The sequence below is a fragment of the Tachysurus vachellii genome, chromosome 4 (genome assembly GCF_030014155.1).
Source record: "Tachysurus vachellii isolate PV-2020 chromosome 4, HZAU_Pvac_v1, whole genome shotgun sequence".
Taxonomy (NCBI): domain Eukaryota; kingdom Metazoa; phylum Chordata; class Actinopteri; order Siluriformes; family Bagridae; genus Tachysurus; species Tachysurus vachellii.
This window is the reverse complement of record NC_083463.1, coordinates 31,115,309-31,142,557: the sequence shown is the minus strand read 5'-3', so window position 1 is coordinate 31,142,557 and position 27,249 is coordinate 31,115,309. Positions and strand designations below refer to the sequence as shown.

At 41.0% G+C, this 27,249-nt stretch overlaps 1 protein-coding gene across 1 annotated transcript; it reads right to left on the bottom strand.

Moving 5' to 3' along the window:
• Nucleotides 1–31: 31 nt before the first annotated feature.
• On the bottom strand, nt 32–25,023 carry col5a2b (collagen, type V, alpha 2b). The gene is made up of 54 exons (XM_060868914.1): nt 24,781–25,023; nt 17,786–18,007; nt 16,451–16,467; nt 16,296–16,328; nt 16,133–16,165; nt 15,991–16,044; nt 15,813–15,905; nt 14,697–14,774; nt 14,518–14,562; nt 14,377–14,430; nt 13,845–13,898; nt 13,673–13,726; nt 13,530–13,583; nt 13,325–13,378; nt 13,190–13,234; nt 13,034–13,087; nt 12,204–12,248; nt 12,025–12,078; nt 11,672–11,770; nt 11,539–11,583; nt 11,351–11,449; nt 11,026–11,079; nt 10,805–10,912; nt 10,352–10,405; nt 10,141–10,239; nt 10,003–10,056; nt 9,754–9,852; nt 9,598–9,651; nt 9,443–9,496; nt 9,294–9,347; nt 8,770–8,823; nt 8,622–8,666; nt 8,441–8,539; nt 8,185–8,292; nt 7,443–7,496; nt 7,293–7,346; nt 7,127–7,180; nt 6,985–7,038; nt 6,789–6,896; nt 6,425–6,478; nt 6,286–6,339; nt 5,453–5,614; nt 5,130–5,237; nt 4,568–4,675; nt 4,431–4,484; nt 4,232–4,339; nt 4,065–4,118; nt 3,780–3,887; nt 3,626–3,679; nt 3,419–3,526; nt 3,011–3,323; nt 2,562–2,749; nt 1,431–1,673; nt 32–901 (listed from the first exon to the last, which is right to left on the bottom strand). The coding sequence occupies exons 1-54, from the start codon at nt 24,860–24,862 to the stop codon at nt 755–757; spliced, it is 4,491 nt and encodes a 1,496-aa protein (XP_060724897.1). The 5' UTR covers nt 24,863–25,023; the 3' UTR covers nt 32–754.
• Nucleotides 25,024–27,249: the final 2,226 nt, after the last annotated feature.

Sequence of the window (27,249 nt, the reverse complement as noted above, 5' to 3'; positions counted from 1 at the left end):
ATATTTACAAAGTTGGAAAAAAAAAAAGATATCAGCAAAGAAAGTCATGCATTTATATCAATGATTACATCCCAAAATGAATACAGTCATTCTTTAATGAGACGCCGTACGGTCACCGATTACTGTGTGTTAATCCGGTCCCTTATCGACAGAAACACCATCTCTCGAGAGGTAGCGCATAATAAAGCGTACACACAGGTCCAAATTCATAGCTTCGACTTTTTCAGTTCGACAACAAACGAGAAATATTTATGCCAATTTATGGAAACAGATCTACTGTATAAATTACTTATAACAACCCACCGGAATTGACATAAAATTAAATAAATAATTAAAAAGGAAAAAAAAAAAACGAGGCAAGTGTGTAAAGGTGACTTAAAACTTTTGTGTGTACTTTTCCGTTAAAAATAATATTCTTTTATTGGTATGACGTACAGAGCGGTGCCCGGAGGCACGTGGATTATAAATTAAAAGGTCCACACACAGTCTGTCGGATATTTGTACACCCCGTGCTAGAGGAATTCCTCGTTAAAAGATCATTAACGCGGGGAAAAAGTCGCCGCCGTGGCTCATCCTGCTTGTGACTTCTGAACGGTCTTGAAAAATAAATACTGCATCGGTGCAGAGCTGAAGTCTTAACGAGTGTCGAATATTTATTTATTTATTTATTTATTTATTTATTTTGACTTGATGTTTAGCATCAGCAGCTATCTGAAGGATCACAGGGTCGCATTGGTTGTTGTTTTGTTTTTTTTCACGAGAAGCACACCGGCCCGACGTCGATCCCAAACTCCTGCTCGGGTCCACCCACATCCACCGGCGCCATGTCCATGACCGGGAGCTTGGTGGGCTTCTGCGTGCGATACTCAAACACCGTCTTGCTCCACTCGCTGCTGGATTTCTGAGAGAGAAAATGGAGAAGAAAAAGGAATAAGGACGGAGCACGGATGACAAGACGGGATGATATAAGTTTTAAATATATAAATACACAAAATATCAGCATGCCAAGGGTTTTCACAGGCCAACACACACACACACACACACACACACACACACAGGTATCTTCTGACTAATGTAAAGTGTAATGTTACTGAAAATTAAGTGCTGTGGGTGAGTCGGTAATTAAAGTGAACCAAAGATTTGTTGATCAGGACCATAAACCTTTGCTCTTTGGTGAGATTACATCCGACAAATCAGCCATGCAGGATTTATTAGCCGCATGTTAGTCAGTGTTAAGTGTTAATCAGTGTTAAGACTGCTCAAATAAATCCCAGCTGTGATATAAAGTCATGGCTTGGACGTGGATGCAATCCTGAATATGGACAGACTACAAGAATAATTATGAATGATATCTTAAATAAAGTAGAGAACATTGCTGCTGATGCTTGCAGTGTGTTCGTGTGGTACGTGTGGACGTGTCAGCGTCGTACCGAGCAGCCGTCCTCGGTGACCGTGTACTTGAGCCGGTTGTGACCGTACGCTTTGATGTCCGTCCCGTCGGCAGCCTTTAACACAGCAGCTTTCTTCAGGTTGTTGCTCTTGTCGTCTCTGTAAGCGACGCTGTTCTTGCAGTGGTAAGTGATCGTCTGTACCGCCTCTTTAGAGAGCAGACGCAGGAGCCGCATCTGCACAGCCACCGTGTTGGGAGAATCTTCTTTGTCTCCGTATGTAAACTGGGCACGTAAGAAAGACAAAAAATGTCATATTATTAACGCATGTAGGCATGTAACAGTTCTAGCGTCTCTCTGATACAGCATCTTTTTTTGGATTAACACTGGTCTGAACACTGGTCTGAACACTGGTCTTGACAGACTGTGAAAAGACTTAATAGGAGACAGGAATTAAAAACAAAATACAGTACATGACACTATGTACATATATTACAAGATCTCAGCTCTGGAGCGTGATTGGATCAATCTAAGTGCACTTCTGTGTTAGTCTTGACTGCCTTAACACACTGTGAATTTGTTGAAATTTGAATCTTCCACACTAATAAAATGAACTAACACTGATCTGCACTTAACTTGATCTTCTCACTCACTCATTTTCTACCGCTTATCCGAACTACCTCGGGTCACGGGGAGCCTGTGTCTACCTCAGGCGTCATCGGGCATCAAGGCAGGATACACCCTGGACGGAGTGCCAACCCATCACAGGGCACACACACACACACACTCATTCACTCACACAATCACACACTACGGACAATTTTCCAGAGATGCCAATCAACCTACCATGCATGTCTTTGGACCGGGGGAGGAAACCGGAGTACCTGGAGGAAACCCCTGAGGCACGGGGAGAACATGCAAACTCCACACACACAAGGTGGAGGCGGGACTCGAACCCCCAACCCTGGAGGTGTGAGGCGAACGTGCTAACCACTAAGCCACCGTGCCCCCCTAACTTGATCCTATCATGTGCTAATGTTATAGACATATAGACGTGTATCATCTATCATGCTCTAATCTGACTTACAGCATAGTGTGATATGTAGGATTTGTAGTTTAAAAGTGTATATCAGTAGAAATTAGTAGAACTATCATCATTCTAGATTAACCGACCTTTGTTCCTCTGTTCATTGTGGCTCCGAACCACACGGGTTTCGGCGTGCCGGAGCGGGAACTCCACCAGCTCTTGCGTGGGATGCTAGAAGGGTTTGCAGACACGCAGGTCTCCCCCGTCTCCATGTTACAGTACACCTTGATTGCATCCTTCAGACTTCCCTCGTTAGGGTCCACCCAGTACTCACCTACAGCACATTCGGAGATGAGAGACAACAGTGAGGATGAATTCACCCTTACGGTCAAGCACAAAGGTTTTTATAGCAGCATTCTATTTACCAACTGTTAACTGGAATAAAAGAAATTTCCTTTATTACCACAAAAAGTAGCCAGTCTAGATTTTTCTAACAGCATCATGACCCACAGAAGTGATTCTGATGGACAGGAGTTCTAGCAAACCTCAGATCAACAGTAATCTTTGTGAATTTTTTCGACTGTGGGTTCCTCACCGCTTTTCTTCATGGGATAGCACTGCCTGATGTCCTGGCAGGTGCGCGCCGGATGAAGACGGCTCCCGTCTGCGTTTTTTATGCTGTCCAGTTGACTGCCCAGAGCCTTCAGTGAAGCATGGACACTGCTGTCCACGTGGACAACACCAGAGCCGTTAACAGGCATTGCCTCATCCTTGTTGTACTCTGGAAGTGGAGGCGCTGGACTTTCAAACAAGCCATCGTCTGGGTTTTTATCAAAGTCATCCTCAATAGTAGTAGGGGGTCCAGGAGGGCCAGGCGGGCCTGGAGGGCCAGGTTCTCCTTGATGGCCCTTGATAGAACAAATAAAGAAAGAAAAAAATCTTGCAGCTAATGGGATGGTCAATTCTTTCACTCGTATGTGCAGTTAGTTACTCAGCTTCTCACCTCTGGTCCAATATCTCCTGGGCTGCCCCGAGTTCCAGGAGACCCAATGGCTCCAGGAGAACCCATCTCACCTTCTTTACCAGCAGGTCCGACAGGCCCAGGAGGTCCCTAATGATAATGAACATCGGAAGACATCAGTCTAAATATTTTACATTTATTTTACTTGCATTTGTAGCAAACAGCCTGAAAAGAACTTTAACCACTCACTCTATGTCCACTCGGTCCGATGATTCCTCTTTCACCCGCGTCTCCTGTCGCTCCCTTCGTTCAGAAAAATTCAGTCTTACTTTCTTTCAGGAAAAACCAGCACTGAACTTTATTGAATGAGATTCCGAGAATTCTATGATCATCTTATACTCACGGCTGCTCCTGGGAGACCTTGAAGTCCAGAAAAGCCACGATGACCTTTCTGTCCCCTCTCACCAGCGAGCCCTTTCTCTCCTTTGTCTCCTTGTGGTCCTTGAGGTCCCTGTGTTCATGCAGAGCATATTTGATAAAAAATACTCTGATGATCCCTAATCACATTTATTTATATGCTAGTGAAGGTAGCGTTTCACTTCGCTGCAATATGAATGCATTGCGATTTAAGGGTTTATAGACTTAGTGTATCTAACAGTATCTGTTAGCCTATACTTAGACATGCGACCTGTTTTCCTCTGACTCCTGGCTGGCCGGCTGGACCCGCTGGACCGCTGGCACCCTGCAATCAAGAAAAACATTTTCCTAAAATTCTACAATGTTTAAAATCAATCTATTACATTATTATGTACAAAAGTTGAGGATTACAGGCATTAGCCATATGAGATTACTCACTTTGGCCCCTCTTAATCCAGCACCTCCAGGAGCTCCGACTGGTCCAGGTGTCCCTGGGGTTCCCTGAGGTCCAGCAAGACCCTCAGCACCTGGTTCTCCTCGATCTCCCTAAAAAAAAAAAAAATCACGTATTATCCTAAAGCATCATATTCAAAGTATAGAATAAGAATCTGAATTTTCTAGACTGAATTTTTCTTACTTTGACTCCACGGGTACCATCAGTTCCTGGACCTCCATCTGCTCCTGCAGGACCCTTGAAACAGTAAAGTACAATATAAACACATGGATATGACATTATATTGGCTGGCGTAAGCCTGACAAGTCAAAAGACCAAACCTGTGGGCCAGCATCTCCTCTATCTCCAACAGATCCAGGTAATCCAGAATGGCCAATACCACCTTTCACCCCCTGAGGACCTTTGGTGCCAGGTTTTCCAGGTGGACCCTGAATGAGAAGGATTACAGCTGATTAGTTAAGCACTAAGGTATTAATACCAATTCTCACTCACTCATCTTCTACCGCTTATCCGAACTACCTCGGGTCACGGGGAGCCTGTGCCTATCTCAGGCGTCATCGGGCATCAAGGCAGGATACACCCTGGACGGAGTGCCAACCCATCGCAGGGCACACACACACTCTCATTCACTCACGCACTCACACACTACGGACAATTTTCCAGAGATGCCAATCAACCTACCATGCATGTCTTTGGACCGGGGGAGGAAACCGGAGTACCCGGAGGAAACCCCCGAGAGGGGAGTTTCATGCAAACTCCACACACACAAGGCGGAGGCGGGAATCGAACCCCGACCCTGGAGGTGTGAGGTGAACGTGCTAACCACGAAGCCACCGTGCCCCCCATTAATACCAATTAAGATGTGAAAAATGTGAAAATTACAGCAGGTCCAGGAAGGCCCATCAGTCCACGCTCTCCTCTCATACCGGGCAGGCCTACCAGCCCTCTCTGTCCTGACAATCCTGCAGGTCCTGGAGGTCCATCAGGGCCCTGATAAAATAAAATAAAAGGGAATTAAAACAATTAGTACCTAATTTCCCGCTCTAGAACATAATCACACACACTGTAGCTGGTGGACAGAAACACTTGATAGCGTATGTTTAGAGATAAAGCTCGTTTTTTTTTCTGCCAGAATCTGGTGCACTTTAGTGCTTGTACTCAAAAATGTCAAGATCGTTTAATATTGTGAGGTGGAGATGAGTTACCGGTGGTCCATCTTCTCCAGAATCGCCTTTATCTCCAGGGCTTCCAGCAGGTCCAGCATTCCCTCGCTCACCTTGTCGTCCTACGCCTCCTGGTTCTCCGTGTATTCCAGGTTCACCCTTCTTTCCTGAGGGTCCTTGAGGTCCAGGCTCTCCAGTTTGACCCTGAAAAATATGTGGACGTGTAGTACAAAAATTATATGTGTTTACAATTATTTACAACAATTTCTTTCTCTCATCAACTCCTGGGACCCTGGAGTTTAGCAGGTTCAGATTTACTTTTCTTAAGCCCTATTCGGACGGGATTAGTTTTACGTGGGGCCGTGGGGGTAAAGTAATTATTACCAGAGCTTCTCTGTGATTTTAGTCCCGTCCGAATGTGCCATCTCGGTAATCATTACGGACAATGTCAGTAAAGATTACGGCGACTTTTACCTTCTGTAAAAAGGTCCGTAAAAATTACCTCAGGTAATACTAATCCCGTCCGAATAGACCCGCTGTAAATATGTACGGTAAAATTCGGCGCGTTTTACAAGCATGGAGGCGCCATGTTGTCTGTTTGCGCACGTGATAACAGGAAGCAACGTCATACGCACACGACGACAAGGAGGTTACTGTGGTGCGTAAAGCGAGTTACCCCTCCCACTTCTGCTAGTTTTACTGAGATGTCTTGTCCCGTGCGAATTGGCCAATATTACAGACGTCCTGAGGTAAAATTGCATTGCTCCACGTCCCCACGTAAAACTAATCCCGTCCGAATAGGGCTTTAGAAACTCTGTCACTAAAAACTATATGTTAAATACAGTGAGCAATAACTCTTTTGTGGAGACACTCACAGCAGGGCCTGGGGGTCCTACACGTCCTGGAGATCCTGGAAAACCACTGGAACCCTGAGAACACAAAAAAGAATGAATTAAAAAGGATAGGTTTGACAGAACTGAGAGTATCTTCAGAAACCTTTATGCTGGGACTTACAGCAGATCCTTGACTCCCCCTGGCACCTTTCAGTCCAGTTACACCAGAAGCTCCCTACAGAAAAATAAACACCAATGTTCAATGGACATTTATTGCAGGCTTCTCAACAATGATGTATTTGAATGTTATGTAATGACTTACATAAATGACATAAAAAGATTAACAGATTAACGCACAGCCCCTTAATGTTGTTTTGACTCGTTTTCGAATAATCAACAAAACGTGATTTGATCATACATTGATGCACACAGCTAATTGAATTGGCTCATGATGTGTACGTCTTGTGACATATTATAAAGACCACATGAGCAAGAAATGTACCATGTCTAAAGTTAATGACGTTTATCCTTTAAACATGCCTTACCTGAGCTCCAGGTTTTCCTGCCATTCCCTGAGGACCAGAAGCCCCTGCCTCGCCTTTTGGACCTGGTTCTCCTGGTTCTCCTTTTGTACCAGGTTGACCATCAACACCCTGGCAAAAGAAAAAAAAAACATAATAAAATCGTTCGAAAATGACAAGAGAAAAGAATTTTAGACAATCAATGAGATTATAAACTCACAGGAGTACCGGCAAATCCAGCTGATCCAGGAGGACCAGGCTGACCCGGAGATCCCTGAAATACAAAACAAGCTTATTATACAGTATGATCTCCATAGAACTTTACATCCTCTCTCCTGATCTATAAAATACGGCTCACTCACAGAAGCTGCTCTAGAACCCGGTGGTCCAGAAGGTCCCCTGGGTCCGGCTTCACCCTGAAAACAAATGAATTAGCAATATATTAGTAACATTATTTGTATAGTCACATGGATGGCAACCTAGAAATAATAAATGTATAACAAATAAAACAGGTTAAACAGAGATAACCTTTTCTCCAGGAGCTCCGGCTGGTCCGGTAGGTCCAGTGGTACCAGGAATACCCTAAAAATATATATATTTTAAAAAGTGGCTATAGGACTATATATATTATCAAGAATGTAAACGGAATGATTTTTTAGTATTATTACGATTACTCACCCGAGCACCATCGTTGCCAGCAGCTCCCTCAGTTCCTATCTCACCAATTGCTCCCTGAGATAATAAGATAACCACCATCAGCTTTTGAAATTACTAAGCCAGGAAATTTTCTTTTCCGTTTTTCATTCATTCATTCATTCCTCTTCTACCGCTTATCCGAACTACCTTGGGTCACGGGGAGCCTGTGCCTCAGGCGTCATCGGGCATCAAGGCAGGATACACCCTGGACGGAGTGCCAACCCATCACAGGACACACTCTCATTCACTCACGCAATCACACACTACGGACAATTTTCCAGAGATGCCAATCAACCTACCATGCATGTCTTTGGCCCGGGGGAGGAAACTGGAGTACGGAGGAAACCCCCGAGGCACGGGGAGAACATGCAAACTCCACACACACAAGGTGGAGGCGGGAATCGAACCCACAACCCTGGAGGTCTGAGGCCAACGTGCTAACCACTAAGCCACCGTGCCCCCTTTCCGTATTTCAGTTTCCAACATTTGAAATATTCAAAAACCGAACAAAGGAAGCTGACATTTTAATCACATCCGTTTCTTTGTGTGTTGCCCTTATTCATGCACTCACGCTAAAAACACACACTCGTCTCTGTGCTTTTGTCCGGAGGCTCACTCTTATTATAAGATCATTTATTAAGACTTTTATTTTTTTTAGGTTTGATTTATTTATTTTCTTATTTACTTTCAGTTTCATCCTAAACCTTGACACTGTTACACTTACACGGTCTCCTTTAGGTCCGCTGATGCCTGGCGTCCCTCTCTCTCCCGGCATTCCCTGAAGTCCAGGTGGACCTGGTTCTCCGACTTTCCCTGCTGGTCCTGAACTTCCCTTAAGGATTCAAAAAATGTACAAAAACAGTGATATATCATCCTTCATGTTTTAAGTCAAAACTATTTTCTTATTTAATTTGACTGTAGGTTCGTTATCTTTATACATTTTGATCGTTTTAAAGCTAACTAATAACATTCTAGACTACCTTAGGTCCATCAGGTCCTGGGGCCCCGAGACTGCCTTTAGGCCCAGGAAGGCCGTTAGGTCCTAGCTGTCCTCTCTCTCCTGGACTTCCACGCTCACCCTGAGGGGTAAAATGATGACTTCTTTTTAAAAATATACAGTATTAATTCTGGCAACAAATAGTAAATTAAGTATGAGCTTACTCTTGGTCCAGTCTGACCAGAAGAACCTTCTTCACCATTGACTCCCTAAAGGAACAAGAACGATGGTTTAAATATGCAATGTATAGAGAAATATTTCACTTTTGCCTTAAGGGAAAAATATGTTAACAATAAACAATACTGCACTCACCACATCACCCGGTTTTCCTGGCTCTCCAGGTGGACCTGCGGGTCCAGGTAAACCCTGAGAAGTGAATGTTACACCAGATCAATTTAATTAAAGTTATTAACTTAAATTAGTAGACCATTAAACTCCATAACAGCTAGCCAACGAGCTGTAAAGCATTTACCCCAAATACAGTGATAGTGAATTCACTATTTTAAGAAAAATGAGCAGTTCACCAACCCCCCAACAGCGTTATTAGTTATCCAGCTAGCTGTAAATATTCAGCTGTAAATAAATCTAGCTAGCTAACCTAGAGAAAACATCCATAGATAGACTGCTACTACGAAGCAAAAAATAGATAGATAAAAATGCTACGCCAACGAACCAGCCAGCTAGCAATGAATATTTACGCCCAATTAATAGCTAGATTAAACGATTTTCTAAAAAGACATTGTAATTATATTGCCAAACATTTGTAGCTAGCTTTGTACTGTATATAAGTAGCTAGTAAGAGAACAAGGAACACTTGTTATGAATTAGTTACACACCTGAAAGCCTGTCACGCCAGGAGAACCCTGTTCGCCTCGTTTTCCTGCTGTACCCTGAAAGATCGTATATTTCAGTCTGTTAGAAAAGAGTACAAATGTATTAAGAAAACAAACCCTGATATATCATGACAGCCTGAAATGTCACGAACAGGCGGTCCAGCAGGGCCTGCGGGTCCTTCCTCTCCATCTTTTCCATTGCGACCCTGTAAGATGAAAGCAGTTTCCATGAGAACGATGTTAACATAGTTTCCCTTCATATCCTTACCCATACCCTATGTAATTGCTAAGTGTATGAGAAACTTACTCTTTGTCCTGATGCTCCTGGTGTTCCTGCTTCTCCAGCTTTACCTGCATCGCCCTGGGTGTCCCGATAAAAAAAAAACATATCTTAATTATCCAGTGGCTTGATAAAAGGTGTTATCTTTTACTAGCGCGTTATCTAAAAGTGATGTCTGATTACACTGAATCCTTTCGGGCCTGGCAGACCCATAGATCCTGGTGGACCTCTGCCTCCGTTTGAACCAGCAGGTCCAGGACCACCGTCATCTCCTGGTGCTCCCTGTTGACAACAATTAAAAGAGTTCATAATACAAAGAACAAACACTTTCACATGCATTTAATGTAGACGAAAGCTAAGGCAAACTGACTGCAGGTGTCTTTTTGAGTATTTAAGAAAAGTCTTCATGAAGTTCATGATGTAACGAGTTACCTGAGGTCCAATTTTCCCTTCCGGTCCATCAGGTCCAGCAACACCACTTAGACCCTTAAGAGGTAGCAATAAAAAATGTCATGAAGTAAAATGGTGTTGCAATTTCGCATAATAAAAGTCACACTGATCTTTATTTACCCTCGCACCCGGAAGACCCGATTCTCCAGGACGGCCCGGATCACCGGCAGTACCCTTAACTCCAGAAGAGCCTGGAACCCCACGCTCACCTATAGCACCCTGGTGATGTTGTAACAGCAATCCGTTAACAAGCAAAGCAGAAATAGGAATAAAAGTGTGATAATTATAATTTTTTTTTTTTTTTTTTAAATAAAACCAGAACTTGGCCTGCCTTTTGTCCAGGTAACCCATCTGCACCCGGAAAGCCACGAAGACCTGGAACTCCCTAAAGACATGAAAGCAGATCAATTCAATGCAATAACTGTAAGTTTAAATAACACAGAAGTTCACGGATACACAGAAGTTCACAGACTGCAATCAATTTGCGATCTAGTTTTAAAGAAAGGGGCAATTTGACCGAAGAACCACAGACCATTCCTTTGGTAAACACAGGATTACTTCATCTATTCACCGTAATCTGCTTTCATAATTTTTATTCCAAATAGCTGTCGAATTTTTTAATCTGATTGGTCAGACTTCAGGGTGATATTTACATCACCATTTTTTTTTTCCAAATGCAATGTGGAACAGACTGCAGCCTTCAAGATCCAGGAAGCTTGTTGCCAGATTGGAGTAAAAAAAAAGTGTCTGAGGCTACAGCAAGTCAGTGAATCATTTCTCTCACTGTCTCTCCAGGAGGTCCAGGCGGCCCCACAGATCCCGGGTCTCCTCTGGGTCCTCGTTTTCCTTCCTCTCCCATCGGACCCATCTCTCCCTGAGGTCCAGGTTGCCCCTGTGACATAAACAAGCTTTATCAAAAACACCCGCCAACCCCTTTTTAATGATTTTAATTATCTCATTTATTCGATCAACTATTGTTTGAACTATCTGGTGTTATTAACTCACCACTTCTCCTTTAATTCCAGGCTCTCCTTTGAGTCCAGCTATGCCAGCATCACCCTACGACACGAAAATACAAACATGTAGTGTCTTATACCAAATAAGTAAGAATTAAATATTAATCTTCCTGCAACAATGCAAGGAATATTTATTGATTCATGGCTCCATTACCTCTGTTTACTTTCATAGTCCTTTAAAATGGTATTCATCAGTTTTTTTAAGTAAAAACCTTTGATACTAGACTGGTTACTACTGGAAAAGGTCCAGCTCCGGTTTAAATGATTCCTTTATAGTTAGAAAGTTGAACTGGCAAAAATTAGTACATCATTACCAATTGGCCTTTGGGCCCAGCAAGTCCTGTCTTTCCCTGTGGTCCAGGTGGTCCTGGTTGACCATTCAGTCCGACAGAACCTTGCACACCAGGCGCACCCTAGATGCAAAATAAATTACATTATATTATTAAACCACATTACTTTATTGACACTTAATAAAATAGCAGGAAGAATGCCTTGGACTCACAGATGGCCCTTTAGCTCCCATAGCACCATCCGTTCCTGCTAGACCCTGGATATAAAGACATTTAGATAAATAACGTGCATCGCAAAATATCCAAATATGGAGTGTAGCTGATAAGTGTTAACACGTAGCACACCTGTTTGCCCTGATGTCCAGGTAAGCCTACTCTCCCTGAGTCCCCTCTGGGTCCCTGAGCTCCACTGGCGCCTCGAGGGCCTGTGGGTCCTGCCTCACCCTGCGAATGGGCAGAAAACAAAAATGACATGCAATAGAGTACAATTGACTGAAAACCTACAGAGGGTTTATTCCCACCTGAATCCTGAAGGAATAATATTTCATTTAAAATGCAAATTCTACAATTGTAAAATTGATTAAAAAAAAAAGTCAATCCATGTCAACGAGCAGAACTTGAATAATAGCTGACGTTGAAATGAGTTGAATGAAATAAACATTTGCACAGCATTAGAAATAAAACAGTCAAGTGCAAACCTTCATTCCTGGACTGCCTGGAAATCCTGCAGCTCCTGGGATCCCTATTGGACCCTGTCAGAAATACAAAAAGACAAACGTCACCGGAAACCGATAAAGGCTCCAAGGACTTTTAAACTTTCTGGGTTTAGTGGATTAATATGGTTTTATTGGATCGTAAGCTATTAGAACAGACATACCAATGGACCTGCCGTTCCAGGATTTCCTGCCATTCCTCGTTTTCCCTGCAGAAAAACAAAAGAAAACAGTGAACCTTAAACAAAATGACACAACAGTACAATAATACGCTTAAATACGCTTAAACAACGACCTTGTAAATTTGCAGTAACTTTTAGACAGTTAGATCGAATCTATTAAACTATTTAAGAATTTTTGTATGCTCTTTTTTTAATAAATCTGAAAGACAAAAAAAAAACATTGAAAAGAAAAAAGATTCATTTGCGCTTACTAAAGGAATCGTTTCGGGTTTACATACGAAAAAAACAAAAACGTCAATTTGTACAATAAACACAATACACAATAACACAATGAAACAAACTAAATAATGTACAAGGAGAGCAAGAAAAATAAAATCAACGGTTAACAGTCCTGAATAACACATTTAAAAAAAAACAAAACAATTATACTGTATGTTTTATGTTTAAATTGTCATCCTAGCTAGCACACTTTTCTAGATAACATCACCTAATGCTGATTAATTTTACCTCAGGTTTTAACTTGTTTCACTTTCCCTGCCTGGATAAAATCACTTTAAATCATTTAGGATGACTCGGAAATAACGAACACAGAAAAAAAACGAAGAAATTCTGTGCCAGACGAAATTCCTTTGCTGTGTCAGGTAAACTGTTAGCAGCTAATTGTTGTTGCTAGCTAGCTGTACTGTTTATTGAATTGAGCATACAGTATAATCTGCAGTACAGTCAGTATTTTCTGCTGTACTGAATTGTTTATAGTATTTTACTGGTATTACCTCAGTATTTAATTATAGAAATGACATAAATGATCTCACCGCAGCACCGGTAGGTCCGCTACGACCTCTTTCACCAGGCAATCCTGGTGGACCCTAAAAAAATGTTCAGTTCCACTCCGTTAATGAGTTCTCACTTGAGAAATAATTCGATTTGTTTTGATTTTTCCCCCAAAAACGATCAGAATCGCAGTATACCTGTGGACCGACAAGCCCCATCGAACCAGGACCTCCTGATGCACCCTGAAATCAAAACGCACAGTACGTAATACACACAAAATGTACAGTATTTAATAACACATCCATAAAATAGTTGTACAGCGTGTCTCTAACCTTTGAACCAACAACACCTCGCTCTCCCTTCGTTCCGTGTGAACCTGCGTATCCCTGAAATGATCAAAATTCTTGTCACGATTTAAATCCTTAATATCAGGAAACCGTTAAAACCTGGTTTATGTATGCATGCACTTTAACCCAAATCTGGCTTACTGTATAGTTTTATATTTAAAAGATTTCAGAAATTAGCAATCAATCTCACCTTGTGTCCCTTCATTCCTGGTTGACCTGGTAAGCCTGGGAATCCCCGAGACCCCTTGAAGGATGAAGGAAAATATCACTGCGTTAGGATGAGATTATAAATAATTTTTAAAAAAATTATATGACATTAAGATGTGGCTTTACAGCTGATCCTGGAAAACCGTCTTCTCCTTTCTTTCCTGGTTCTCCCGGTTCACCCTGAGACGGGAAGAAGAAGAAAATAAAGGATGATCACGGATAATTTAATTACAGTACTTTAGGTCATTTACTTTATAAACGCTGTACAGTGTAGGACTGGGTTTATTTACACACGTACATCTTGACCAGGTTTTCCAGACAGACCATCTGGACCCCTTGGGCCAGAAGGACCCTGTAAAAAAAAAAAAAAACAATAAAAGTAAAGATCGTAATTATAACAGAGCCTTATTCCTAAAGACAATGAGGAGTCTTAAGCAATTTCTACTGGCATTCGGTGCTAATGTGACAGAGCGGATCAACGTACGAAAAAAAACGATCGCATGACTTTTATGTAAATTAGTTAGCTGAAGATTGCTCTTAAGAAAAAAAAAGAGTTTTTAAAAACCTTTATGAATAATTTTATTTCATTTACTCACTCTGGTCTTATTAACGACCCAACATCGCGTGAGGATTCATCAAAAATAAAAGACGACAGTTTCTCAACACGTTTATTCCGAATCTACTCAAATGTGACAACAGGTAGCGTAATTTACAGCTTTTACAGCCTATTCATTACCCATGACCTAATCAATAACGTTTTAAAGCTTTACACAGTAACTGTTCTTCCCATTCAGATAGAAACTTACAATAAAGCTAACTTTATTTCTTACCATTTGTCCTGGATCACCGGCATCTCCAGGGGTGCCCTGTGCTCCCATGGGACCCTGAAGGACACAAAAAAGCAAAGAGATCATGTTTACATCGTCGGAACAATATTAACGTAAGCTGCTTATATGTGTTATATGACTTACGGGTGGACCTGCGGGTCCTGGGTGTCCTCTTGGTCCTGCTTCACCCTGATTCAGATTAATTATTGAGTTATTGACAAATGACAATTGAGAGAATAATAATAATAAACAGGATAAGTCGAGTATTATAGTTAGTCTACAAAGCGCCGAATCTTATGATGTTTAATATTCAAACCGCTTACAGGTGAGCCAGAGACAATTGCTGACATTCCCATTTTGGCATCATGGAAACCTGAAGCCATCTGAGATCCAAACTGACTCTGCAAAACAACGCGTCGGGACGACAATCATTAAAAAGAACCCAAGATTTGAGAAGCAGGAACATTTTAAACGTAAACACTGTATTTAGGACATTGGCACCTCCAAAACAGTGAGTGTGCACAAATCTAGGCTTGAGTAAGGCATGCATCGTTTCCTGTTTATATAAAAAGTCAACTGGAATGGAAATGTGCATGCTCTCGCACATTCCCTCGACATCCACGCCCATCCTGTCTCCTTCTCCAAGTAATGCTAAATACTTCTAAACACAGCCTTTTTTTTTCATGATCTCATGTGTATATAAATAGAGCCAAGGATCTCAACAATGGCACTAAAAGAAACGACTGAGAAACTAAAGGTTTTGGAACGAGCTACACCTCTAGAAGAACAGCCAAATTTTGTGTGTGTGGATTAAGCTGCTTTTACGTTTCCAGATTATTTTTTCGTAGTCACGACCCGCTCGACAGACCGTCTACAGTAGGTCAGAGCTGTAGTTTTATAGATACGTGATTTGTTCTGTAGATTTTGACCAATGATTAATAAAACAAAATACACACCAGACGTGTTGCATAAAGTATTTTAAAGAGTTTCTATGCACACTTGAAAAAGTTTGTGTCCCACATTTTCTGGGAACCAGCTAGTGTGACTGTGACTGTGACTGACTGGAAGGGAAAGAAGGTCCATTTTCACCGTAGGTTCCAGGCCACAGGAAAGACTTTCCATTCAATGGTGAATGCAGGGCATCACTTAGGTCCTAGTTTCATTATGTACAGTGTAAAACCAAACAGCAAACAAACCCAAAGTATCTTTTAGAGCTGATTCGGACTCAGCAATCACACACCTCTACCCAGATACACAAAGATTATGGAGAACACCCTAAAGATAGTCCAAAATCTTACACATACTGTACTCTCTAAACACAAAGCAGTTCCTATAGATAGAAATGTTTCAGGACAACTCTTTGAGCTCGTTTTGCTGATTTGTCCACAATTAGTAATTTTTGTATGTAACTCCTTACCAATGGAGGACAAAACACTCACCCCTGGTAATGAAGTCTGTCCTTCCGGACCAGGTTTTCCTGGCATACCTGGCACACCTGGTATCCCATCGAACCCGGGTGGACCGGCCACGCCCTTAAAAAGAGAACAGCTGTCATCGCTGTAACAGTCAATCAGATCTGTTACACCATTGGTGTGTTTTCACATTTTGGAAACATACTTTTCTTCCTTTAAAGCCACGATATCCTGCACGTCCCGCTGGCCCAGGAGCTCCCTGTTAAACACAAGGCATAATCGGTCAAATATTAAGCAACGTATTAATACATTTCAATAAATTAATGCAATAAGGCGGAAAATCCTACCATCGGTCCCGGTCGACCAGGCAGTCCCACAATCTGAAGAAACAACACAGAGACACTTCAGGAATAATAATAATAATAATAATAATAATAATAATAATAATAATAATAATAATAACTAATCCACAGATATTCTTCCTATAAGACATTATTGTTTTATACTTACATGAGGAATATCTCCTGGTTCTCCTTTTTCACCCTTAAATATCAAGAGTTCTATTTTCAGTACAGCTTATTAACTAACCATGAAACTATTTATATTTATTTAGATATATTAATGAGTTATAATATGTGTTTGTGTGTGTACATATATATTTATACCTTGAGAGCCATCACCTCTGAAAATGAAAGGAAAAAGCAGGGGTTAAGATTGGTTTAGTGAACATGTTATAACATCTTATATCAGTTAATAACAGAATAATAATAAAGCACGAGACGACGCGACGTACAGACGTCGTTAACGGTTAGCGGTGTATTATAATTTTACAGATTATAACGGTATGACGGCATAGTGACAGATTCCACTGAGAAGTTATAATGACATGGTTAAAGGTTAGTAACTGGTTATATTTGGAATAATACTGATTATATTAGTATAATAATAGGTTATGGTGATGTAACGACAGGTTATAATAGTACGGTATCAGGCACGAGTAATATATACTGTTACGGTAATGATTATAATGATATAGTATATAACAGTAACATGTTACTGTAACGATATAGTCATGAACATTTATAATCATATAACAAAGTGTTGTTATTGATAGTATCATAATGGTTAATATATCTTATTTGTACACCTGCTAATGCTGTAAAATGTTCATTATGGTAGAGTAACAGGTTATACATGTATAGTAATAGATTATAACAGTTATAGCACAGGTAATAATACTGATAGATATGGTACAAGAATAGATTAAAGGTTTATCATGGTGCTGTGATGAGTTCTGATGGTACAGAAATAGTTTGTAATAGTGTAAAGATTAGACGTCATCGTGAAGTGAATGTTTAGGATGGATTAGGGATGGGTGATGATGGAGGTGATGGAGGTTCTGATGGACTGTTATAATGTTAAAGAATGCATAGGAATAGATTACGGTGTGAGTTCAGGGTTCAGGGTAAAAAAAACTATATATATAAACCATAGGATATAAGTTAATAAAAATAGGTACATTTATTTAAAGTTGTTTTGTTAATAGAACGTTAACCAAACAGGGTTTCAGACTCTATCTGGTCTCTCATGGGATACATCATATCTTGCTTTACAATAAAAATGATCTAATCTGATCCAAAACCTGATCTGATTCATGTCTAATCTGATCATAACTGATGACAAAGACATGTTCTTCCTGAGAGTGAAGTCCTCAGAAATGTACTACACATATCCCAAATCACAAGCCGGAAGGTCATATGTTCGAATCCCAGGTCCACCAAGTTGCCACTGCTGGGCCCCTGAGCAAGGCCCTTAACCCTAAAGTCACTCTGGATAAAGGTGTCTGCTAAATGCCGGAAATGTAGATGTAAATGATGTAGATGTAAATATGTAGATGTAGATGTAAATATGTAAATGAAATGAATACAGGACTTTCCTCCTGAAGCCAGAAAGTAAAACAAGTACTGAGTACTGAGTACTGAGTACTGAGTACTGCTCACCGATCCGTCCCCGAGCGCTGGCGAATCTCTCACACACGGGACAGCACTCTCCCTCCGGGACGTAGAAATGCTCACAGTCTTTGAGCTTGTCACAGTGGATGTCCTCACAGACGATGTTGCCTTTGTCGCACACGCACAGCCGGCATGGCTCTGGTTTCCAAATGGCGTTGGTTTCGTGGGTCACATCTCCATCCTTACAGCTGGTCTGACTCTCTGGTGAAGCTGATGGGAGAGAAGAAGAGCATCATGAGAAGTGTTTAGGATGAAAACGCACTTGCTCAAAGGGTTTTTGTGAACCTTCTGAACTTTAAAGAAGATGTCTTTACTGCACCATATTTAGATCCCCAACCATAACATGTAATCATATAAGCGTTAGTATAAGCTTGGAAGTGCGCTGTAAGACTCTGCTTAGGTTTGAACATCTCTCTTTTGGCCCAAAACAATTAAATCTGACATTCAGAAGGTAATTACACCAAATCACACGAGGCAGGATTTCAGCTACAGCACTTTAAATAGCTTTAAATGTGCTTTTATTTAGAAATGAATACAAATTATACATAAAAAAATGTGCTTTTTCCCCCTTTATCCAACTTGGAAGTCAATTAGAATCATTATTATGTATTACGTATAATGTCAAAAGACAAATTCAGCACAATAAAAAATGTTTTTTATTTAATTATATTTTAAAAAAAAATCAAGCAGTAATTCTCGAATAAAACAAAAATTAAAACCTGAAACCTTGAGCTGAAATAAAATCTATAATTATCATATTATACTATAATACTTTATTTTATATATATATATATATATATATATTTTATTTTTTATTTTTTTCTTATCAAACGGTTAATTAATTTCCTATTTATAAATCATAGTTAGGGGCACGGTGGCTTAGTGGTTAGCACATTCGCATCACACCTCCAGGGTTGGGGGTTCGATTCCCACCTCCGCCTTGTGTGTGTGGAGTTTGCATGTTCTCCCCGTGCTTCGGGGGTTTCCTCCGGGTACTCCGGTTTCCTCCCCCGGTCCAAAGACATGCATGGTAGGTTGATTGGCATCTCTGGGAAATTGTCCCTAGTGTGTGATTGTGTGAGTGAATGAGTGTGTGTGTGTGTGTGTGTGCCCTGCGATGGGTTGGCACCTGCCTTCATGCCCAATGACGCCTGAGATAGGCACAGGCTCCCCGTGACCCGACGGTAGAAGATGAATTAATGAATGAATTGAATGAATGAAAATCATAGTTAATTATTATAAGAGGACCTCGGAACGCAGTGCCAGTCTTTAACCACAAGGGGGCAGTCAGGGACTGAGTCAGGGATTCTGAACTACTGGTTATTTTTACAGCTTCATTTCTACTCAGTACTTAGTGGTTACATTCAGGATCGTAAAAATGATGGTACAAAAATGTGCTCTATAATTTAGCACATGATAAAATATCCTCTTCTAAGGTGGCTTTCATATATTTTCATATATTGCACGTTGGATTTTCTTCCTGCATTAATGTTCTTACTGTTTACAAGCCCTACACCACTTCATATAAATATGATCCCTACAGAGCATTTTTTTTTTTAGTCTACCTGTCTGTGTAGAAGTAATCCAGGTCATTTGATCTTTACGGCCCTCATCCTCCCGTCATTAAAACGCTACCCGAAACATCTGCCCCACCCTGTGATTAAGTTCTGCAGCTGGCGAGGCAGCATCACTGGGATTGTGAGTCGAGGCAGCACGAAGAACCACATCAAGGTTTCATCCTGATCAGAGGAAAGAACCGAGGCTCTCGTCTGAGACAGGAGGCGAGCTGGTGTATGACCAGGACGGAGAAGAACTGTCTTCTTTCAGTGGAGCTTTGTTACAGAACCATTCACATGGTTTTGACTAGTGTATGTGTGTGTGTGTGTGTGTGTGTGTGTGTGTGTGTGTGTGTGTGTGTGTGTGTGTGTGTGTGAATTAAAGAAATACTTAAACTTTGTTATATTAATCTACTGCCTCTAATAAGAATAAGAATTTGATTATTGATGATTTCCTGCCAAACCAGACCCAGATGTTTAAGGGGCAGATGTTGGAGCGCTCAGTACATCAAATGAAGCAGTACATTAGGCTCTAACAAATATGTCTTTATTATTAACATGAAAGCGTCAGTCAACACCAGGGGGGGTTCTAGACCTTTTTTAGGGTGTCTTCAGCCCCCCTGTCTGTGATCTCAGCCACCCTAAAACTAAAAGTATAATTTTTACTTTCATAAATAAACAATAAAAATTACGTTAAAATGCAGGACATGAAAATTATTTATCAGTTTGATCCAAGAGCGATTTTTTTTACAGAGCTGGAGACGTTTATCTATAACGTTAATCGGCGGAGAGCCGCAAAGACGGCAACCAAAAGCAGTGAAATGTCACTATTCTTATTACCAGAGTTGTAGCACAAACAAAATATTAATGCAAACAATCCATTCATTCATTCATTCATTCAACTTCTACCGCTTATCCGAACTATCTCAGGCGTCATCGGGCATCAAGGCAGGATACACGCTGGACGGAGTGCCAACCCATCGCAGGGCACACACACACACACTCTCATTCACTCACGCAATCACACACTACGGACAATTTTCCAGAGATGCCAATCAACCTACCATGCATGTCTTTGGACCGGGGGAGGAAACCGGAGTACCCGGAGGAAACCCCCGAGGCACGGGAAGAACATGCAAACTCCACACACACAAGGGGGAGGTGGGAATCGAACCCCCAACCCTGGAGGTGTGAGGCGAACGTGCTAACCACTAAGCCACCGTGCCCCGCAAACAATGCATTCAATACTAAATAAAAATAACATTTATTGATTTGGTCTTTGTCTTGTGAATATTATTTATTAATGACTTCATTCATTGGACACACTGTTTGTAGAGAATGCACACATACTTGAACTGATTTGATTCAAGACCGACATCATTACATCATGCATAAAATTTTGGTGTCCACTTTTGCCATTTTAAATAATACCATAACTTTTGGTTTACTATGTAGTCATATAATATATAATATAAAACTCTTCTTATTTTAAATTCTCACTGAGGGCTAAAACCCCCTAAAGATGAGACCCTAGAACCGCCCCGATCAACACCACTATATTTTATTTGTTTAGGCGAAAATTGATAGCTATCGTAAGCTAGCGTTTACTACGTATTGTGAGCTAGTTTAGCTAGTTGGTTAAGTTAAGCATTTATAAAGACTAAAGGAAACGAACGAGTGTGCGGTCGTGTAGAACGTCGTGTTCGCTCCTTGGACAAAATGTCTTTAGTTTCTTTTTATATGTTTAACCACAAGGTGACTGTATGCCATAATGAAGAGAGTTTTTTTCTGTCTTTGTCTGTTCTTCGTGTGTCTTCGTCTGACTGACCGCTACGGATTTGTCCACCCATGCTCGAAATATTAAATATTATAGAAAGATGACCTTTAATATCTGAACCTTTTCCAAAAGCCAAGCCCCAATCAGAGTTCTGTTTCCACCCAGCCTTCACACACCCTTTTACCACTGAAATATTGCTAATGCAATGTTTTCCATTCAGAATGTCATAAATGCTAACGTTTCTTTTTTTTATTTATTTATTTTTTTTTACACTGTGTCCTTCATGTTTGTTTTTCTTGCCCCTCCTTCATGAGAACCAGACCTGGTCAGAACGTTTTTAAAAAACTTTTCTCAGTTCTGTCAACTCTGGTTTGACCAAATGATGCACACGCACGACACTTTTTGTACTTGATTCCCGTAGCAGCCGTACGTCAGTGACAGAATTCCCAGAAAACGAGTAGTGATAATCACTGATAACCAGTGATTTTAGATTCCATACGTTTCCAGATCCGTCTCTATGCGGCACGCTGATCTAGGCTTACTGTAGGTGGCTTATTCTTTGTAACTGGATTGGTGTGCAAAACCAATTATACACGAGAGACTTCAAATTAAATAATGAAGGCCCGAGTAATAGCAGGTATCAACTCAGGATAATCAGCGGCTCTCAAACACCGAAGCCTGAGGAAACTGTAAAAAAAAATATGAATAGCAGTCATAGCACTCTCACCACAAAACATCCTCACGTGTATAATTCATGGTTTCTGTAACACCCCCCCACACACACACAGTAGATGACAGCCTCTGAGCTCTTCATGTCTCTTTTTAAACTGTGTAATCTGGGATTGTCTGTGATTTTCTGGTTCATTGCCAGACAGATATAACTCACGGCCTGGCGCTGAGTCGAGCTCAGAGAGACCACAGATAATTTCACAGAGAGAAAATAAGCATCGCTCGTCTCATTACAGACTCAGGAGAGGATTTCACTTTCATCGTGTTCTCACGTGTGTCAGAAACCTGGGTCTAAAATTCCTGGTGTAAAATTCTTGCTGACAGATCGGTTTATTTTTATTCGGCGGTGATGTTTTTTTTATTTTTACCTAATGAATTTATGCCCATTGTTGTAGACTGATGTTTTAGTTTCACGGGTAAACCGTTCGAGGTTTAGTGCTGCTTATATTGTTGTTCAACAAACCTGAAAACTCAAGCCACCTGCTATTCTAGCACTCGGCCTATACCGAAACCTATATAAAACTGCATCTTTCCGACGTTTCAAAAAAAAAAAGTAAACTGCAAAGTACCAATTTAGTGGGAGAGCACAGACGTTATTTTGGGGAAAACCACAAAGCCCTCTATTATACGTTCAGCTTAACTTCTGGTTTTATTTCTGCCTGAAAGAAAAGACACACCCTCCGTCTGCATGCAGCGTTTAACGTAATTAGCCCCATGATTCTGAAGTATGCGCGATACACGTTCAGATTCTTACCGAGCGTGTAGCTTCGTTTTTTTCTTATTTAGAGCTAACTGATCACTTTGTTTCCTTTCCTTACTGTTTGTCAGAAGCCTTCAAAGAAAGTAGTGAAGTAAACTCACATGGACATGGATGGATTTAACACTACAACCACCAGGCTCAATAAACAGTGGAATAATAAGATAAATAAGGAATTAAAGATGTAGGAACCTGCTGTTACAGGACAATAATCAAGCAGGTTTTCTGTTATATCCTATAACAGCAGGTTCAAAATGTGTTTCTTGTCTAATCCCACAGCAATTTGCTGAAGATTACATGTCACTCTATTTTATCCATGTTGAAGGACTTCCTTAAAAAAAAAAAGGAAAAAAAACGTCAGATTTCAGCACTTCATATTATCAAGTGTAAACTGACAGTCGAGACTCCTTAAGTGGAAGTCATGGCCTAATGGTTAGAGAGTTTGACTCCTAACCCTAAGGTTGTGGGTTCGAGTCTCGGGCCGGCAATACCACGACTGAGGTGCCCTTGAGCAAGGCACCGAACCCCCCCAACTGCTCCCCGGGCGCCGCAGCATAAATGGCTGCCCACTGCTCTGGGTGTATGTTCACGGTGTGTGTGTGTTCACTGCTGTGTGTGTGCACTTTGGATGGGTTAAACGCAGAGAACGAATTCTGAGTATGGGTCACAATACTTAGCCGTATGTCACGTCACCATTTCAATTATCTTCTGCTGGAGAAACCATAATAACAGAAGAGTTTCGGTTCATTATGCTACTACAATGAGCCATTTTTATCTCTGTGACTGTTCACATATTCACGTCTCTTGAGTGGGTGATATTTCTATCTGGATGCACAATCTGGAGTCAATACTGTATGTATCATCTTTAGCTCGTATTTTAGGGGGAAAAAACAAACCAGCAGTTATTAAACCCCACGATTAAACTCAGTCATATGTGTGAAGGTATAAAGGTAAGTTCAGGGGGTTAATACAGGTTAATAATAAACTAGGCATGTATTCTAGTATAACAGAACATATGTTCCTTTAAGCTCGGATTCACACACGGATCACTAGATGATTGGGCGTGTCGCGCTTAACCAAAATTGGCAGCCTTTTAAAACCTGGCATCGGTAAACACAGGCCTGTAAGAAACCTCTCATTCTCCTGAGCCTCAATCTCAAATAAGCATCAGCTCAGAAGACACCAAAACCACCATGGTCTGGGAACAAATCTGGAAGCTTTCAGCAATAAAGAAAAAGTGTTTCTGCGAATAAACATTTGTCTTCGCAAAACCCACGGCCCAGGATGGTCCATCGGGAAGGTCCGATTCTAACTCGGAGAGGTTAGAGGAAAAAAAAACGATGGGTTTATTGTCATCAGCACCTTCATGAGGCTCAAAAGATTCAGTTACAGGTTCACCACTTATCTGACGAGACTTATACCTTCCTCATGATGAAGCATCTTTCTAAATCTAAGGCACGTTCGCTTGCCTTGACCTGGAGAACACAGTCCCGGATGGTCGCATCTCTTCTGAAGGGGAAGTGTGTGCACCTGAGTGAAATCCAACCAAATCCAACTCAAATATTAGCCTGGAAACCACAGACTTACTCAGAACTTCCCTGTTCTTTAAACAACCAACAAAAACATCGAAAAATGTGCTGAATTACCGGACGAGAAAGAAGCAGTTTTACGGAGGTGTTTTTCTAAACCGTGTTTGTTGAAATGTCTTGTGCTTACACGTCGTTTGGGTTCCCAGAAGCCCTGACGGTGTGTAAATCTCACACATATACTAAGACGTTTCAGAAAGATGATCAACCGTGTAAACAAGCAAAACATTTCAAAAATGTTTCTGTTTGCACAAACCGAATATGAAGGAACATAAACCTCACATTGAGTTTATTTATCATGTAAGTAGTGGATATGAAATGAGGTACAGCATACTATTTACCCAGAAATGTAAACAAACAAACAAACAAACAAATAAATAAATAATTCTACTACATACTCACTATTATATAAAAATAATAATAATAACAACAACAACAATAATAATAATAATAATAATAATAATAATAATAATAATAATAATAATAATAATAATAATAATAATAATAATGACACATAACATAACATAATATGATCACATATATGATTAATAGAAATCCTCCACTTTAATCCTACTCACCTTTCTTGCACGTCACCCACAGCACCTGCGTGGAGAAGAGCGCGAGACAAACACACGTCCTGAATGCGCGAGCCATGGACATTCTTTTCGCATCCACGTCCCACGACGGGACCCACGGGGGAAACTTCTACACGCGCTCCACACAAACCGGGGGATTTAATCCTCCTGCTGGGCTTCACTGGACTTACGGGATTCCCGCTGATCTCCGGGAGCTCTTCAGCACCTCCAGTACGGCATGCACTCGCGTGGAGAGAAACGTGTGTGAGTGTGTGCGTGAGAGAGAGAGAGAGAGAGTGAGAGAGAGAGAGAGAGAGAGAGAGAGCGAGAGAGAGGGAGAGAGGGAGGGAGAGAGAGAGAGAGAGAGAGAGAGAGAGAGGGAGAGAGAGAGAGAGAGAGAGAGAGAGAGAGAGAGAGGCAGAGAGAGAGAGAGAGAGAGAGAGAGCCTCCTCCCTTCCACTACTCTCACCACTTCTCATCAAGCTAGTTCAAATAACTGACCAATTAAATGACAATCCGGTTTTTTTTAAACTTACATAGAAAAAAGTGTCAAAGTTAAAACATTCACACTGTAGAATTAAATTTAAAATTGTTAATACAGTCATCCATAATTACTGGCAGCCTTAAAAAAACAACGCACAAAACGTAAAATAAACGTTACTTCAAATGACTTCGAATTTTATATTATAATCATTTCTCTGGGAAAATTATTCATTATTTATTAATTATTCATTCATTCATTTGTTCATTTTCAGTAACCACTTTATCCTGGTCAGGGCCAAAGTAGGGAATGATGTGGGGATATACAACCCAGAAAGAACACCAGTACATCACCAGTACACCAGTACAACACCAGCATACCAGTACATTACCAGTACACCAGTACATCACCAGTACACCAGTACAACACCAGCATACCAGTACATCACCAGTACACCAGTACATCACTAGTACACCACCAGTATGCCAGTACATCACCAGTACACCAGTACATCACCAGTACACCAGTACATCACCAGCATACCAGTACACCTGTACATCACCAGTACACAGTACACCAGTACATCACCAGTACATCACCAGTACACCAGTACATCACCAGTACACAGTACACCAGTTCATCACCAGTACACCAGTACATCATCAGTACCCCAGTACATCACTAGTACACCACCAGTATGCCAGTACATCACCAGTACACCAGTACATCACCAGTACACCTGTACATCACCAGCATACCAGTACATCACCAGCATACCAGTACATCACCAGTACATCACCAGTGCATCACCAGTACACCAGTACATCACCAGTACACCAGTACATCACCAGTACACCAGTACATCACCAGTACAGCACACACTCATTCACACCTAGGGGCTATTTTGAGTCACCTTAGGTGTGTTTTTGGGAGGTCGCTGGAAGCTGCTGAGCTAAAATTGAGAACTTTGGCAGATTCAATAAATGCAATTTTGCACGGAACAGTTAAAGCCAGCAGATTGTACCTGGCTGTATGTGAACCTTTATGTGAAGCTGTATGTGAACCTTTCGCGAAAGAGAATGACTCCAAACACAAATGTGGGAAAAATGAGAGTTTTGTACTATTTTAGTCTCTATGTTTGAAAGCTTGTGGTCTGAGTTACAGCCTACAAAAACAAACCTAACAATACAAAGCAACCTGAAATATTGCTGCATGGAAAAGTCAGCCAAGATCCTCTCTGTGTCTCCAAGTTTCTTAGACATTACATATGTGTTGTCATTCTTTCAGGAGTTGGCGGTCTTTAGGACTCTACGGTCAGTGAAACAAGGCTTGCATTTAAAAATAATGATTTACAAATTCATGCATTTTACGTTTAAGATCAATGAAATTTTATATTCTTATGTTTTGGATAACTGAAACTTAAACACTGCTGATGCTATTTGTAACCTGATCCATATTATATACAGTAGATCGACTCTATATTACCTATAGAGTAATATATGCTGATTTTGGTGTGTTTCATGTTTGTCTTAATGCCCAGAGATTCCAAAAACAGCTGTGAGATGGTGAGATGATAAAGGATGTAGATATATCAGACGGCTTCCGGAGGCCACAGGCGGACTGAGAGAGGGTACGCGAGTGGAAGAGGAGAAAAGCAGCTGTGATGTCCAGGATATTCCAGGGCTCGACGGGTTCAGAAGGAATCCAAATTCAAAATCTCAAATCGTGCATGAGGCTTTTTTTTAATGCTGTTTTCTTACTAACTCACTGAAGGGTCTTGAGCTGAGGTCACGTTTACTCTATAAAGAGTTGATTAATTTTCTATAACAGGAGCTCCGACTGTTGTTCCAGCTGCAAGACACATCACAGTAAGTGAGAACAGGAACTAACTTGTTCCATGGACATAAACAGAAGTACAACATACAGAATCAGACCTGTTGTTAGTTCTTTTCTATAACAGAACTTAAAGTGTTTTATTGCTTACAGACGTG

Bases quoted from the DNA above. Each gene is read 5' to 3' on its own strand.
- col5a2b (XM_060868914.1), bottom strand. From the start codon at position 24,862: ATGTCCATGGCTCGCGCATTCAGGACGTGTGTTTGTCTCGCGCTCTTC. The intron at 13,379-13,529 runs GTGAGATTGATT...TGATCATTTCAG, and splicing joins CAGGAATGAAGGGACACAAG to GGATACGCAGGTTCACACGG. The intron at 13,088-13,189 runs GTATACTGCGAT...ACATTTTTTTAG, and splicing joins TGGGGCTTGTCGGTCCACAG to GGTCCACCAGGATTGCCTGG.